Below are 18,415 nucleotides of genomic sequence, written 5' to 3'. Positions count from 1 at the left end.
ACAGCCTTCCTAGCCACAAATGTTTATAGTACAGTAACTCATTCTTATATTGACCTTCAACTTTCTCAAAAGGCTTCTGTATAATGTACTTCAATCTTGTGCAAGAGTTTCACTATTGTTTATATAACATGTGAAATTATATATTTTAGCAACAGTAAAAAAAAAAAGGAAGAATCTTAGATGCTTCCTATCAGACTCTACTGCCCAGCGATGACTTTTCATTCCACAGCAGTCTAAAGATAGGCAATGTACCACTAATGAACACTTCACTGAACTTAGAGCACTATGAATATTCAAGTGTTTCAGTAAATACCCTGTACCAGTACTCCATAGCAATGCACATGCAAGAAAAAAATAGTGAACCTGTTATGGATGGAAAGTTGACAGATTATTCATTGACTTTCCTCATGGACTAGAGAAGTTGTCTGCAGTGAATGTAATCGCTCATAGGAGCAATTTTGTTTTGTGCAGGACAATAAGACCCTTGTCGTTGTCGCGATGAGTATAATTCGGCCAAAACTTATTGAATACAATTCACATATAACAACTGCTGGTACACCAGGACACAGTTTGAATAATACGATCAATATACAGTACATAATTACACTTATTAAAGTTATTTAGAGATCTCAGAGGATTCAACAGTTCACAATCACACACACGTTTTGATGCTGCAGCTTTATTAAATAAAAAAAAAGTTCACATCTAATTTCCAACACATGGGTGAAATTTAGTACGATGCAACCAACTTTGTTAGGCAGCAAGAGTGTGAGATTTGTCCAACTGACCATAAGCTCAAGGTGTGTACACTATATGAAAACACCTTTTATGTGTTGATGAGACAGTTCTCGAGTATACGCTGTTTTGTGTGATTACTTCAAATATCAAAGTAAAATTGTCACTTTCTAATTAAAAAAAAAAAAAGTAAGCTGGTGCTATTTGTGAATGTGCAAGGAACTAAGGTGAATGAGTCATTAAATGTAGCAGTAAGTAATCTGTTAAAAGGAAGACTAGGATCCTCGCCAAAAAGTTATGAACATCGTACTGTACTGGGAAGGGCAGTGTAGATCAGGCAGGTTAACAAGTACAGTACTGCAATACACAAAGGATATAAAGAGTCAAAAAGGTGTCAAGGTTATAGGGGAGAAATAATAGCATTTCATTAGGATCTAACAGAGGGGGTTAGTTGTCATTTGAATAGTCATAGATTGTATCCATAATTTGCTTTGTTCTTTTGTTCACACCTGGACTTGGTCATGTGTGACAGGATTATGTTCACTATAGTACACTCATGTTACAGGCTTACACTGTATTGGCAGGATACACCTTTGACACCATTATCAATATTTTGGTAGAGTATCACCTTTTTGAGTTATCTGTAACATTTAAACTTTACATTGCCAGGAAAACAATAATATTTTTTTTTCTTTTCAATGAGTAACACTTATATTCTAACAAATTGATGTGATTGTGTTGGGAACAACTTTTCTTTGTCAGTTTTCCAGAATTGTACTTTTGCTCAGGAACCACTCTGTTAGGTGAGGGTCGGTGCTGGGTAAAGCTACTGGATGATCCAGTGGTTTAAATGCAGTATCTAGATCTAGAGTACTGTACAGTACAGTATTCTGTTTGTCTTTGAATTTATGCTCCATCCTGTGTCTCATGCAGGTGTGATAGTTGCCTCTCTTCCTTGATCAGTTGGTAAAAATGAAGAAAAATCTAAAAAAAAAAAAAAAATCCTCAAACCTTATGTACTATCTTGAAATTTACCAATTATAACAAAATCCCACTATTTTGTGTACTGTGAAATTTGCAAACTGTTATCCAGCAAATACAGTACAGTACTAGATGTCTACAGCAGCCATATACACCAGACCAATCTTTTAAATACATACTTGTGGTACCCTCTATCGTTATCTGCTGTTATTTCATTTTCACATGTGTGTCTTAGTCTGTATTGTGATTCTTCTATATATATATTATTTTATATATATATATATATATATATATATATATATATATATATATATATATATATATATATATATATATATATATATATATATATATATATATATATATATATATATATATATATATATATATATATAGTAGATATATATATAGTATATATATATATAAAATACAGCACTGTACCAATATTTATACGAAGGGTTAGGCTGTGAGAATTTGTAATTTTTTCCTGTGAGTATTCTGTGTTACATAGATGATTTAACAAGTGATGACATTCTAATGTTCAAAATGATGCATACAGGACTCCAGCCAGCAGGAGAAAGCCCAAAGCACAAGCAAGGAGGGGGAGGAGGAGGAGGCGGAGGAGGTGGGGGTGACAAAGTAGGAACCACGGGAGCCAGCAGTAATGTAGATACTCAGATGCAGCTCAAATATGAGAATGACCGTCTTAAACTTGCCCTAGCTCAAAGGTTTGCTATTTTTAAGTGTTCACCTGTTATTTGTGTGTTATTTTTATAAAGTAAAGCATATAACAGATTAAGCAGAGGAATAACTGAGTGTTTTGAAATGGGAGTAGGAGTGAGGTAGGGATGTGTGATGGTTCACTGGTCATTCAACATATGCAGTCTCTGGATGCAAGTGGAAGGAGCAAATTAGAAGCAACAGAAATGATGTATCTGATAGGAGTGTGTAGAGTAAATAGAATGTAGGGAATAAGAAATAAGGAGATGTGAAATTGAGGGGAATGTCAGGTAGAGAGGAAATCAAAGTCTGTCCCAAGGGTATGTACCTATTGAGAAAGGGGAAAAAATAGAGACAGGTGGATGGTATGAGGGGGGACAAAAAAGAGATTTTTTGTGGTGAACGATGTACTAGAAGCAGTTGTGTGCGTAAATGAATGGAAATTAATTGTATCAAATGATGTTAGGGGAAGGACAAGCTGCTGATGAATGATGCTTGCTAGTTTGAAATGACAAAGTTAAACCAGATTTGGGCTCTTGTTGTGGAAAGAGAGTACCATAGCAGAACATATCTCTCTCACTATTATCAGTAAAAGTGAGTGAATGACAATGAATGAAGGGAAAATGTTTGTATGTTTATACATTTTCTAATACACAAAATGAATAATTTAATATTAGCTTTACTTTGGTGCTTCTACAGCTCTGCCAATGCTAAAAAGTGGGAGATTGAGTTAAATTCATTAAAAACAACAAATGCCCGCCTAACGTCAGCACTACAAGAATCTACAGCAAATGTTGAGGAATGGAAGAAGCAATTACAGACGTACAAAGAAGAAAATAATCGCATGAAGACTCGTATTCATGAGCTAGATGCTGGAGGACGAAGTAAGTAAATAAAGCGATAAAATATTTTTAATTTGCATTTTAAAAAGTGACTTGGTAAGTAGAGCTGGTATAGGAATATTTTAAATTGTAGATGAGTGTTTAGTAAATTTTCACTGGTTATGAAAAAAACGTCTTAATGCATATTGCAATTTAGGTCATTGTATCCATGTTTCTTAAGCTTCACCCCATTGGAGATTTCCCTTCAGGAGATGACCACGTAAGAAATTTTTACTGAGCTTTTCACAAGAGACAGAAGGTAATCATTTTCTTGTGATAAATTTCTGTTTTTTAATCATTTTCATTTTCTTTTGTAAAGTTATTAATTTATCGTCCTGTGAATGAATTTTCTATATTTTCTTGCCGTGGTCATTTGTAATAAATGAGGCTACTCAATTCACAGTCCTGTTTTCTGTGAAATTAATGTTCTACTAGTAGGTATGGGCGAATCTGAAGAACTTGTCAAGGAGGTGGCATCTCTTCGAGCGAGGTTGGAAGGCATGGAGGATGAGATTAGGTCTAGGGAGGCTACAATAGATGAACTAGAAAACCAGCTTCAGCGTGCTCGTGCTGATGATCAACGGGAGAAGGTACAGGTAAGAGTGATACTACAAATGTATCGTTAATAGTTTGTGACTAGCTTTGTGGCTGATAATATGATAATTTTTGGATTCATGAATAAATGCCCAGAAACTAAAGAATTTTCAAGGCCAGATAGAAAAATACACTACTGTTCTGTGATTAGGAACAGTATTTGATGTAAAGGGTCTATGGATGGTTAGCAGCCAGAACCTTTGAGCAATGAGGACATTATGCAAGAAAGTTAACTTGTCTTTTGCTGTGTCACTATCATGGTTTATTCTTGGATACTACAGTTGAGGAGGATTTCTTCTTCAAGTTTACTCCTATGAAGATAAGATTGTATCCTTTGCTTTATACTCACAAAATAAGTGCACTAAGTGTTGAATAATACTAATTGTATATCCATTGTTACAGCGCCTATCTGAAGAAAATGAGCAGTTGCGTATGGAGACTGCACGTGCTCAATCTCAACTAGAAGTAGCTATGTCAACACAGGACTCTCAGCGAGGTGTAGTTGAGAGTGTTAACATGCAGTTAGGAGATCGAATCAAAGATCTCCTGGCTCTTCATCACGAATTGAATCATCTACTTACTACCTGAGGGGGGTCGGGTCGGGGGCCGCCACCCCACCCGCAGCAACGCTCCAATGCTGGCCAGAGAAAGACCATTCGCCTTCAGGCTGTCTGGCACGTCTAGTGAGCGCGGGAATCATGGCCGCTTCTGACCTGGAAACACGCTACTCTTTACTGTCCCCTTCTGTAATCCCAGTTTATCCTTTTTGTAAATGATCCGTCATACCCTGTCATCCCTCACACCGCTAGCCCAGCTGCTTTTTTTTTTCCTTGCTATATTTTCTTGTCTTGAGAGGAGACAGGTTATTGTCAGCCTCCTCTTGGAACTGTAAACTTCTTGTTTCACAGATGGAACCAAAGCACTGCAAATATATTGAATGATTTGATTATCTTTAGTAGTATTGCAGTTCATTTTCTTTGCCTTTCTACTCCTAATAGCTCAATCATTTATTTTGTGTTTTGTAGGATTCACAGCTACATAATTTAGGAAAACTAGTACAGTAAACATGAAATCAGCTCAGAACTTAATTTCTTTAAACCTGCCTTTTCTTTTTCTTTGCCTAGTCATACTTTGTTGAATGCTGTTGCATGTTGCCAATTCTTTTTCTGGTTATTATACTTTCCTTTGTAATTGTTTCTCAACATTTGGCAAAAGGACCCACACTAGCCATAACTAAAACTAGATACTCCATATCTAAAATCATCCCTGAATCCTCATTTTTGTCACAATCTTAATTTTGAACATAATATGGAACATTTTAGTGTTCACCATCACCAGATTTTTTACCATAACAGTAAATAATTTGATAAAGGCAGCTCCATTCTCTGCATAAGATTTAATATCTGTAACATAATTTTTCGCACCACCAGGTCATAATCTGCTGTCGCCCGTTGTCAGTGGTTTGTTTCTTTCAGTTGTTGTATTGCCGCCATACAGTGTCATGCTGTATCGTTATTGATTCTAGGTTGTGCTACCTACAGTACTTCCCTATTGGCATCAATTCATATATTTCCTTCCAGACTTAAGTTACTCTCAGTGATTTCTCATTGAATGAAGTAGGTTTAGGTTAGATTTGGACCGGTGCTTCTAGTATACAACAGCATCACTTGGAACAATTTTGCTGTACACGAGTCAGAATATCTTTTGTCACCAAGTAGTTATGTTAGACGGAAGTAATTAATATACTCATTATAGGTAGAAGGAATTGAAACTAATCACTCTTCTTATAAAAATGAGGTAATATTTTTAAAAGTAATTTTTGTAACCACATTTTTGTGAATTAGTATTTAACATAAATGTGATTTATTTTTTCAATTTAATATTTTTTTTTATTTCAAGACAAGTGTGTATGTACTGTCATTAACAGTTATGTGTGTGTGTGTGTGTGTGTGTGTGTGTGTGTGTGTGTGTGTGTGTGTGTGTGTGTGTGTGTGTGTGTGTGTGCGCGCATGTGTGCACATTCTCTTTATACTCCATATTTTTTCTAATAATGGAGTATGGTGCTTATTATATAACTTTTACTGAGGCCTCGATTTGTGCCAAAAATTCCTTGGGCAGCTTGACATAATAGGACACTTGACACTAGATTTATATCATTCAGTTTTTCTTCTGGCAGGAGTTAATTGATTTTGGATTTATTTTACAAATAAAAATTTTTGTTAACCCCTGAATCTAGGCAGTAGTATTGTTCATGGCACAAGAGGTAACTCATATCCCAGTTTTACTTGGTATCTCCTTAGTAGTCAAGTTTTCAACATAGATATGTTAGAGCTGTGACATTTTCCTTAATGTTAAGCATTAAGAAGTAGCTTTGTTTTATAGTAGAAATTAAAATAGAATTGATTTTATAAATGAATCTTTTTTTTTATGATGTCACGAAGGTTCTTTTTCTCTACATAACAAACACGACAGGTAGTGTATCTCTTACTCTACATTTTAATTTTTGCATTATATCTTATTTATAATAATTTTATTTTATTTATTTGTCTACTGTGTTTGTATTTATTATTTATTGAAGACATCAGCTTATGAGAATTACTAGATTTGGTCCATGATGAAAAATGTTACTTGGAACACTCAAAGAGTTTTTAGTACATGCTAAAAGTGTTTAAAGTTGGGTCCCATATACAGTACAGTACTGTATTTGTGTTCCATGAAAGCTTCAGGTCCTAAACAAAAATTTTGATGTTGCTGAATCCTAAAATTTTTCTTCATTGAAAAAAGTGCGAAGTAGCTTTGTTGCATTTAAAGGGGGTTTATTAATTTTAAAATACTGTTCTTTTATTATTTTTACATACATTATATGTGACGTTTGTGTGTTTATGTCCCTGGGATGCATATGGCTCCAGATTTTGCATCCATTTCATAAATCACATGACATGCATAAGATACAATGCGGCAAGGGGGGGGCTGCCACCCCTAATTTGAAATTTAGGAGAGTTTGTAAAAAAAAAAAAATATTTGGCAATAAGAGAGGGAGCGAGAGTTGCAAACATGCATTTCCTTTTCTTTGACACTTTTGACAAGATAAAACAGCAGTGCAGGGCTAGTCTTTGAAAAAACTTTCAAAGTACAGTTCAGTAGTAAAATTTCTATGATATATATGTTTTGCCTCTGCAAATCATAATAATTATTACAAATACAATATAGGTTTCTAAATTTTGAATTTTAAATTATATAACTTGCTCTGTCCAGTTGAAAGTTTTCCCCCACCCCCAGAAAAAAGATAATGGTAAACCATGCTAAAGGGGCTATCACACTGGGCAAAATTTTTGCATTCTCCGCGAGAATACAGCAATATTACTGTACCTGATTAGAACTTATGCCTGAAGATTGAAATCTGAGGAAAAAGGAAAGTACACAAGTTCTCAGACAAGTTTTGACTGCCGTTCAGGTCTAATTGAGGTTTTATAATACTGTGCAGGTATTTATAATTGAAAGACATTGATTTTATTTGGACAAGGGACTCTGAAACTTCCCTTATTAGGGAGTGCAGAATGTTGTGGGATTTTAAACATTTATTTTATCTCCAGCTTTTGGACAACCTTTCATCTTTGTTATTCTTTTGTTCTGAGCAATAGCGATACACCAGCCATGCTACAACTGAGTGTGTGAATGGAAAAGTTGTTTATCAGGCAGAGAATGGAGAAATGAGAGCTAAGAATTAAAACAAAAAATCCAGTGATAACCCCTTAAGATTTTCTGTAAATACAAACACAGGTAATGGGAAGAAAGTTTTACATAGGGAATAAAAAATATTATTGTTCAGTTCTTTTTTGTTATCTTGGACCAACTGGCCACTTGGCAGCCAGAATTATACTCTGGTCATTTTTTATATTTTTTTATATTGTGAAGAGTGTTGTGGATCATTACTGTGTTTTGTTTATATTGCAGTGGCTTCTAAAATCAGTATGCATTTTTTTTTCTTCAAACTCCCTCGATCTCTAATATCATTCGGAATATATTTTTGGTAAAGTTGAAAGTCATAATAACTTCAAGCTATTCACACTGCCAATTTAGATTTAAGATTAATGAGGAGAAGGATGAGGAATCCCATTGCACATTGTTGTTAAAAAATATTTTTAGGTGGTCAGGTAAGTACAGTAAAGATGTTGTTCCCTGTTTCTTTACAATCAGTTATTTTTGTTCAACCCAGAATGGGACGCACAAGTAACAGAGAATTTTTATGAGAATCAATTAACTGCAAGCACCATTTTAGTTATTTACAGTGCATATTACAGTCATTACCACATAAACTTGTATCTCCTTATATGAAAATATGAAAATTTTATTTGTGCTTACTTTGTTTAACAATTCATACACTGAAGAACATGTTTGAAGTTTGTGAAGAATATTGATATTGACGTGTTCCATTTATTGAAGATTTCATATTTTTTCGGAATCTGTGATAACCCTTTCCTTGGTGGGAGGGTGGGTGGGCCCCCTCAGTGAGAAAAATACTATCTTCATGGTTGACTTGCCATGAGCCCTTTTTCAATCATACTGTATATGAGTTTAGACTCAAAAATTTTTCTTGTGATAATTTTATAATGTAATCAGTTGCTGGTAGGCAAAATTGAAATTTTAAATAAAGAAAATTAATGAATATTCAGATAATTTGAACTGGAGATGTCATAAAGAAAAATAATTTAATACCTTTAGTAAATATAAAGTGGTGCTTATGTGCAGTCATCAACTATTTTTTAAATGGTATGGCATGGTTCAGAACAGTGGGACCATACCTTATGTTATGTGAGATTTTTCCAGTAAAGTTAAATCTGACACATATTCAGCATTTATATTAATTTAAGCTAAAGCCTTCACATCCTGTGCTGTCAGTTTCAAGCTTTTTTATTTTCTAACAGAGTGAAGATTTTATAGGGACCATATTAAAATTATTATTATTTCTTCCTTTTTTTCTTTTTTTATACAAAAGGGAGCAGAGACCTGGTATTGATGGTGAACATTAAAAATACAATTAGAAAGGAAGAACAAAAAAATCTAGTAAGAACAAAGGTGCTTTGCTGAATTACACATATTATTTAGAGAATCTGGTGATGGCTTTTCTACTGCACTGAAAACTTTTTATAAGATTTCACTGTCATTTCTTGTTTTTTCTTATGCTGGAGTCAACATACTGGTTCCTATGTTCACGCTTTCCATTTTAGACAGATGGGAATCATTTTGAAGGGTAACAAAAGCAATAAAACGTTTTAGCAATGTGGTTATTCAGTGTGTGTTGTAAAAGAGCATTGAAGGATACTGTACGTCTGCTTTAACCTCATTTATTTATTAATAGTATATATATATATACTATATAAATATATATAATTTTTTGCATTATTTATTATGAATATATATTTATTCAGAAATATTAAATTTTATGGCAGTGCATCATTACAGAGTATTTATAGTTTTCCATGCCTGAATCTTAAGTTGTAGATCCCACCCTTTCTTTGTAGATGTTAGGCAATACTTTATTAAGGGTAAGGAAAGTGTATTTCCTTTTTTATTGTACCACCTACAGTATTAAATTTTTAACTCATTATTGAATATAATGAGATATAATACATTTTGATAATACACTCATTTGTAGCGCCCCACTAGTGGTGAGACTGGTCTTCCTAAAAAAAGATGTGACTGTTGTGTCACCCATATTCTTTTATTAATGAAAGAATTGATGAAAAAGTTGCATGTAGAACTGATGGGTTGCATGACAGTTGTCACAAGAAATAAATTAGTAGTTAAGGTTTAATAGCAATTATACTGTATATGTTAATTTGTTTTCCAACTTGTTGCTAACAACAAAGGTGCACAATAAGAGCGATAATATTTAAAGAAAACCATAAGACTTATATCAACTGTTTGTTTCATATTGTGTGTGGGTGTGGATATGACTTATGATTATAATTACTCTTGAAAATAAACAGTTAAAATACTCTTTATATCATCACTGGACTGTAATGATAGCACAGATATTGTGAGACCACAGTACATCACTAGTTATACCAGTGTTTTTTTTTTTTTTTTTTTTTTAAGAAAAAAAAAGCAGGGTATTGTTACTACCAAAATTTTTTAAATCATATTTCAGTTCTCTTAATTTTTTACAGAACATAGGATCAGTTTACAATTATTCTTATTCCAATTCACATCCAGAGGTTAACATTGTCCCTTTTTGTTTAATCCAGTTTGGCACAGTGTTATATCTCTGAATGGTGAAATGAACTTCATTAGTTGAAAAATATTCTGAAAATCTAGGATGCTAAATTCTGCTTCATTTCTCCTTGGTGTTGGCACCATACACATTCTTTTATAACACTTTCTCTATACTAATTCATCTCATCACCATTCTTCTAGTTAACCGAATCTTAAGTGTAAAGTTGCTACCTAAAGAAATAATCTTAATGTAGCCTTTTTATTTTTTCTTCGTGGGAATTTTTTGGGGGCTTATGCTTCATGAAAAGAAAAAAAATTGGGGGGAACTAAAACTAGATTTTTAGACTAGATTTACAAATGTAATTACCTGTACTTGGAAAAGTTTGAAGGTTAAATAAATATAAAAATCACGAAAGCATAATTAATTCTGGATTTGAGAAATTCATAATATATACAGATACATTTTGAGTTCCAGCTAGTAACAGAGTGAGATGACGATGTATTAGGGAAAGGATGCTTGCATATGTAGTACACTTCAGGTGTACTACCATAATGTGTTCTATGATGTTAGCATTATATAACCCTTTCTCAGATGTTCATATGAAGTAAATTTCTGTGCATTAAGAAAAATGGATGTATTTTATGAAAGGCTCCTTTGTTATTGGTCTTGCCACATGTTGGCTGCTTACTTAGTATGCTCACTTAAGTACAGTATAGGAACTTTCTTGGTCTAATCTATATACTAGATAGCCTAAAGCAGTAAAATACCTCTTCATAATTACTTCTTACATTTGACTATTAAAAGTCATAGTTATTTCCATTACTTTAACTATGCGTACAATGTCTTCCTCTCAATCCTGTTATTTTGTTTCTAAAATACTTAATAAGTTTTCTTAATATTTTATTTTCATTGAATCCATCATTGCATGAAAAGTCTTATTTCATTTGTCCATGATCAATGAAAAAATTTATTTGTGTTTGCTGCCCAGATTCCTATGAGCTCCCTGCCCCATCACACACAGCTCTGCTCATCCCCCTCACTACCCCTCAACTACCCTGTCTCTCGTTAGCGTGTCTCGGAAGAAGCTGCTAAAGGCCCAAAGAACTTTTTTGTTTGTTTGTAATGTTAAGTCTTTTTATTTATATATATAAAATTTTTTGGAGCAGTCATCTTTTATTTTTATTAAGAGTGTACATGAATATTGAGTTTGTACTTAAGTTTAATGGACCCGAGTAGATTTATGAAGACTTGTATGTTTTAGGTTATCAATACTGATATTACTAACATGAGGTTTGTTTTTGTGAGTACAAATGTTTTTTGTTTTTTTTTTATGATGTCTGATATTGTAAATATTATTTTCTCTTTAAAATTGTGATGTTAAGTAGGTTTCTTGGTACCCAGATACTGGTCAGAATCTGTCATATTAAATGTAAGCTTCATGTGTAATTCCATTATCCATGTCATATCAGACGACTTAAGCAAGTAATATCTTTGTAGATGAGTTTAATATTTTCCCGTTTGGAAAGCAAAAGAGTTTTCAATATCTGTAAAAGCTTTTACATTCTCAATTAATGATCATTAGTTGTATTTCTCAGTTGACAATAAACTTGATATATTTATTTGTATCAAAATACTGTATGGGCATTTATTGGAATATGTAAAATGTGTTTGACCATTGTCATAATTTGTGTGTACAATGGAAGCATGTTGTACAGTTCAGATAGTTGCTCTAATACTGCTGATAATAGTACTATTATTGCATCCTTCACCATCTGATAATTTCAAGGGACACATTTTTTTTTGTCATGCTTTCTTCCAGCCTTTGTACTTTTGTAGTTTGTGTGTGTCATTGTCAGTGATAATTTGTCCTATGGACATTACAGATGTCTCTTAAGTGAACCCTAAGTGTATAAATAGCAAGAGATGACTGTGCCTGGGGGTGTAATCCAGTGATGATATTACTGGCCATATATGGTCTCACTCTTTTAAGTCCACCATTTATATTGATGAATTAATATATTGTAAGTGATTTATTGGAGAAAAGGCAGTTGTGCTGAAATTGTAAATCATATGCAAACACTGAATTGTAGTATGTTCCTCACCCATTTTCTGGGATATAAATGTTTACAAGTGGTGGTCCAGACATGTCATTAGGTATTACAAGTATGACTGGTGATTTTGATATGTCAACAAGTAGTATACTTTAGATGTAACTGGTGATCCAGACTTGTCAGTAAATATTACTGGTATGACTGGTGATCCAGACATGTCACTGAATGTCATAGATATGGCTGGTACTGTAACCCAAACACGTCAAAAGTTATTATTATAGGTGTGATTGATTGAGTAATAAGACATGTCAGAGGATATTACAGGCATGACTGGTGATCCATTTATGTCAAAGAATGTTATAGGTATGATTAGTGACAAGAAATGTGTCAGTGTATAGTATAGGTATGACTGATTGCAATATCAATGGGTGTTGTAGGTGGACACCTGGTGATTCAGACATTAATCTGACTGTTATAAGTGTGGTAGATGATTCAGACATTTCAGTGGACTTTAGAGGTGTGACTCGTGATCCAGGCATCTCAGTGGATAGATGTAACTGGTGTTCCAAATATTATTGAGTGTTTAGTGATTCCACAGACATGCCTGAGCATAGTATTACAGTACGTGACATAAAAAATTAGGTGGTCTTTGAGTGAGTTTATATTAAATTTTAGTTCAGTCAGGTTATTATTTCACACATTACAGGTTTATGAAAGTTTGTAAACAGTTGAAAATACTGTATTGAGATATTGTCTGAATTAGAGAATAAGGACTTAAGAATACAGCATGCCCTTAAAATTCGCAGGGGTTTGGGTCTCAAAATGGCAGCGAATTGCCAAAACAGCGAATATCATTTGCTGACAAGGGAGATGGGGTTACATTTTTACTCGTGTGCAAAGAAATGTATATTCCATGCTGTCATATTACATTACAAAAATTGTGAGAAAGTCCCAGGTTGCTGATCTGACTTTCTGCCTCATTTACACACAATTGCAGGGTTTCAATTGTTTCTCTTACTTTGACAACACAACATACATATATTATTATTATATTATGTTTTTGTTTAATATTTTTATTTATTTTTTCTATATATTGTATATATTTTTTTCATTAATGTTTTATTATTATTATTATTATTATTATTATTATTATTATTATTATTATTATTATTATTATTATTATTATATTTTTACCCCCAGGCCCTCATGTGGGTCAATGACCCATGCCCAGGTGGGCTAATCCTATTAAAAAAAAAAAAAGTGTTTGCCCCAAGGACAATTATTTCTTTTACCTTTACTATATATGTGTGTGTGTATAGCCACACACACACACACACACACACACACACACACACACACACACACACACACACGTACAAATAAATAATTTGGGTAAATCCTCTCGTAAATAATTGGTAACAGGACAACAAAATGTATCGAAATGTAGAAAAAATGCAAGAGTCTACCCTCAAGTCAGCTCTATGCTTTATTATAAAGTTGAGTTGGTTGGGTTGCCATACGACAATTTTTTCCTCGTAAAAATTACTGTGTAGAACGAATGGCATCTGAGAGCCAGCTGGGTTGATACGTAGATCAAATTTACGAAATTTCTTTCGTAGCCATCTCGCCAACCCAACATGAAGGATGTCGGTAATTGTGGTGTACGGTAATACTGAACTATACTTTTTTCACAATATAGTATGTATGTAGGATGGTGTGTGCATGCAATTGAGTAAAAATAAATGAAGACGGGTATATCTACCTAAAAATACAAGTTGAAAAACAACCATAACACTTCACAGCCATAGTTTTCTTAAAATACCTGTACTACTGTATAGTATACAGTACCAGGAAATGTGAGGAATAAATAAAAATAATACCAATAAATAGGTTACAAAAAAAAATACTATTGTCAAACCAGTAAATAAAATCCAAATGAAAGTTTAACACAATCATCATTTACATACATACATTACCTGTTCCACCATAGTAACGAAGATCAGCTGGGACGCCGATTCCCTAGCAACGCTCCCCACCAGCTACACTCTGCGCACTCCGCGAGTTATGTGTTTGTCCTTAGGACAATATTTTCTTTTGCCTTTTTCACTAGGTATTCAGGATGGTGTGTACACGTAACTGAGTAAAAATAAATATCTACCCTAAAATAGGAGTTGAAAAAAAACATAACTCCTCACAGCTTGGCCCAGTAGCCTGGTGGTTACAGTGATGAGCTAACACTATTCTACCAGTAACACTAATAATAACAGTAAATTTAGTGAAATATGGCAGGGAGTGAGGAGAGTTACATTTGCAAATGAAGCGTTAACTAGCAGTCACTCACTCCCTATTGCCAAGCGCAGCCATGTGTACGTATGGGAGAAATACATTACCATATCTTTCTTCACTTGTTTGGGCACCTTTCTGCAGCTGGATGAAGGTGGCTGAGGGAGTTTGGGAGCCAGCACAGTTGTTAAGAGAGCAGAGTAACACGTGCGAAATGGACAAATACTTAACCCAGACTGTCACTAAGGCAGAGTGAGCACACATGGCCCAGCCACCTGGAACAAGAGAGACACCTTGCAGGACTCCATAAAATTCACGGCTTCCCCATCCTGGCTGTGAAAATACTGCCAACTTTAAAACTGTACCTGCAAATATTCTTGGGTACATCCAGGGTGTCATCCGCGAATATATAATCGAAGGCCATGAATTAAAAATCCGCTAGTTGTAAGGGCATGCTGTATATGGGGAGGTAGATGGGTTGTGCTTGTGAGTAGAAGAAAACCTGTGTTCAAGTATGTGGGAATGTTCTTAATAATCGGTAAATATGCTTTTTTTTTTCCCCTTCTTGTCTACCACAGCTATTTGTATGATTTGCCAAAATAGCATTAAGTGTTAAATGGACATTTACTTGTTATCTTTCAGATTATCATACATGTATTTAAGGCTGCTGTATAGATTGGTAATATATATGAAACCTGAGAACTTTAAAGTTATTAATGAAATGTAACTTTGTACATCTGCAGAGGATCACATCTCAGGCACAGTGGCAAATGGTTGTTCTGGGAGTTGTGTACATATAATGTTTTGTTAAATGTGGATCAGTGGAAGATAGTATCAACCCACTGAATGTATGGTTGAGTTGCACTTTCTATGGTGCTTTGAAGTCATCTTCATAGTTAGTATTTTCACCATAAACCAGGTTAAATTCCATTGTGATGGAATGTGGAACTTGCCTTACGTCAGTGTTTGTTTTCATTATTTTTGACTGACCCACGCTGCTGTATGTTCCCTCATCCTTGTCATTGTAACGTTGTGTGTGTCACTGTTGACAATGTGTGAACATGTTTTTGCCCCCACATCTGTTGAGAAGTTTGTATATATAATACTCCACTTTTTTATCGTGTCCTTACGTAATCTTACATCAGTCAATTTAAATGCTGCCAATATTAAACTAGCTTTGCTCAGGCTTAGAAAGTTTTCACCTCAATTATTGTCAGAGCCATTCTGCATTTGTTATAGTATTTGTAGAATAAGCTTTTAAATCCGGATTTGACAGCTGTTAGCATTCCATAGTGAGCTCCTTGGCTTCTGCTTGCTTGATAGTAGCAGCTAAAACTTCATTGCGCAACAAGCTTACAAAAGTGTGTTGCTTTGCAGGGTAATTCTTACAGTGTGTGCCAGATTCTTCAGAACAGTGAAGGCAGTGAAAGTTATCCACTACATCTTTTGTTTTATGGCATTGCACAAATGGCATCTGGCATGTGTGTCTCCACCTATTCCTTTTGGGATAATGATGTATCTGCAATTTTATCAGCTTTAATATGTTTCATAAAGAAGTCTATGTGAGAAAGACTATGTTGCAGCTGTGAATGTTTTACATTGGGCAGTACAGGCATTTGTGCAGGGTAATGAAGAGTGAAGCATCAAAGAGTATTTTGCATGTGTTCATTGACTTCCTAGGTGTTAGTGAGTGTACAGCCATATTGATGCATTAGTGCACAAGTGTTGTTTCTTCTCTTCTCCTCTGTGGTAGCTCACATTGGCTTAATCCCTCAGCCCCATCAACAACAGAAATATCTGAAGCTGTAATTGTCTGAAAACTTTAGAAGCACGATGCCACAGTAAACACAGTTTTCAGGTGATTAAAAGACTTGGAGGGCTGCACCTATGGGTTTAGGAGGCTGTAGGAGTGACTATAATCATTGTTCTCATTATCAGATGTATAACATTCTGGATGACTGTTGCATGACTCCAGGCATGAGGCAACTTACAATTTCATAAGGGGCTTTATTGTTGTTCACCCTTGACAGGTTATTATTTTTTTCTTAAGATGTTAATCTTATCACTGCAGAAAGATATTTAAATGGCAACTAAAGACAGTCATAAATAATGCATTTATTGTAAGAGATGTAAAATCTCCACTACTAGTTTTTTAAGGTGTTACTGATAAACCATCATGAAAGATTTTTTTTATAGATGAATCTATATATATATATATATACAGTATATAAATATATAATATACAGCTATGTCATCAACCTTCCATTATAAAATTAAACCAAAATCAGAACTGATGAAGTCCTATACTGGGTACTGTCAGTATCTTTCATGGAAGTCCAGCACATATAGTTAACAAACTTCCTATTACGTACTTGGTCACATCTTTATTTCATTGTCCCAAATTACTTGTCAGTTTTTGGAGGTAGGCATGTACCTGGTGTCTGATCATTAATACTCACCACCTAGGGCTCCTGAGTGGCTGGCTGCAAGTTGTTTGTGTTGCTCATTCTACACGAGCATTCTGTTCTCCATCTCTGTCATGTGCCACAAGAGTAGGCATGAATTTGATTTTAAGTTTTCATCCTTGTCTTCATTGCATTAGATCAGTAAATTTAGAATAATTGTGGTACTGTATTATATTTAGAACTAAACTCTGCCATGACATATCAAGGTTAAGTGCAGTATTATTAGTCTCTTTCAAAACTCAAGGTTTTCTGATCTTATTACATAATCTGTAATATAGAGTTTCATTTGATTTCATGCCAGAGGTGGTAATGACATGATTATTATTAAATTAGAGTCATGTAAAATGGTGACATTGGTCATGTAATATATTTTGATTTAGGTTAAGATTATTTAAGATTATTTTCAAATTGGGATGGGCTATCAAATATTAGCTCAAGATTTTGTTATAGAACAGCCATTTGGTTATGGTAAATGGCTTGTTGGTTCTAAAATACTTATACATATTATGTAAGATTTTTCTTTAACTTGTATTCATTAAAAAATATATTTTTTACTGTATTGAAGTACTGTAAAACACATGTTACCATTTAGCTACAGTAGTTAGGTGTATCTGTACTTTAATTATTTCATTCCACCTCCAGTTTCAGTCTATTCAATGAAGGAAAATGCTTCAACTTGCACCCACTAACTCATTCAGTGTGTTTGCTGTACAAAGCTGTAAAAAGTGTTAGCCCTGGAAAGAGAAATAAGATCTTATCTACATATATGGTCTTTTATTTAAAATAAAAACCCTATTCTACTATTAAACTTTATCATTCAGTGATTTATTAAAATGAACAAGAATTACAATTAAGATTAGATCATTAGTTTATGAATTTTACCTGCAATCTTTTGACCTTAAAATGACAGTAGATCAAGTGGGCTGTCATGGTTAAACCTTAAACTGTGGCTATGGAAAACAGGGCTCTTGCTGTGTGCATGAAATGAGTCTTAACTCTTTAGTACTCCCAGCCTTAGAGTTACATATGTCAGCCCACAAGGCTAATGGGAGGAACTTAGATGGTTGACAGGGCCAGTCCACTGTCCCAGTGAGATATGACCGAGTGGGAAGGGTAGTGCCAGCACAGGAGCGCTTAGCAAAGCAATCTGCGTCGAAAGACCATGAGAGAGTTAACACTGGACCACTAATTACTGCACATGTTTTGTATCAAGAACTACTCTACTAGCCAGGCCACTTTATATTTGAAATATTTCAAGAAGATACCAAAAATTAAGTTAAAAATTTTATCTTTCTTTATGCTTTTCACATCGTGTCACCATAGGTTAGTAGTCACTCAGAAGACATGGTGAATACACCTATTTTTCGCTATTTAATGCTGTCTTATCTTTGTATTTTTCTGTGGGTTTTAGCCATTATCTTGTACAATATCTCATTTTGTCTTCTTTCATTTTTTTTCGAAAGTACAGTAGACCCTTGCCATTTGCCA

General features: G+C 34.2%; 1 protein-coding gene across 5 annotated transcripts in view; it reads left to right on the top strand.

Annotated features, from left to right (window-relative positions):
* LOC121865384 (homer protein homolog 2-like) overlaps positions 1–11,747 on the top strand; it is a 141,182-nt gene extending 129,435 nt beyond the window's left edge. For 3 of the 5 annotated variants that reach the window (XM_042364716.1, XM_042364719.1, XM_042364715.1), the window contains 4 exons: positions 2,276–2,444; positions 3,136–3,320; positions 3,753–3,913; positions 4,314–11,747. In XM_042364716.1, coding sequence (XP_042220650.1) covers positions 2,276–2,444; positions 3,136–3,320; positions 3,753–3,913; positions 4,314–4,499 — 701 coding nt within the window. In that variant the 3' untranslated portion in view covers positions 4,500–11,747. The remainder of the gene's footprint in view (positions 1–2,275; positions 2,445–3,135; positions 3,321–3,752; positions 3,914–4,313) is intronic. The other 2 variants (XM_042364717.1, XM_042364718.1) reach the window with 2 other exon arrangements.
* The last annotated feature ends 6,668 nt before the right edge of the window (positions 11,748–18,415 follow it).

The sequence above is a fragment of the Homarus americanus genome, unplaced genomic scaffold (genome assembly GCF_018991925.1).
Source record: "Homarus americanus isolate GMGI-L3 unplaced genomic scaffold, GMGI_Hamer_2.0 scaffold25483, whole genome shotgun sequence".
In the NCBI taxonomy this organism is placed as follows: Eukaryota; Metazoa; Arthropoda; class Malacostraca; order Decapoda; family Nephropidae; genus Homarus; species Homarus americanus.
Note: the sequence above shows the minus strand (reverse complement) of the source record. Positions and strands in the feature narration are given on the sequence as shown.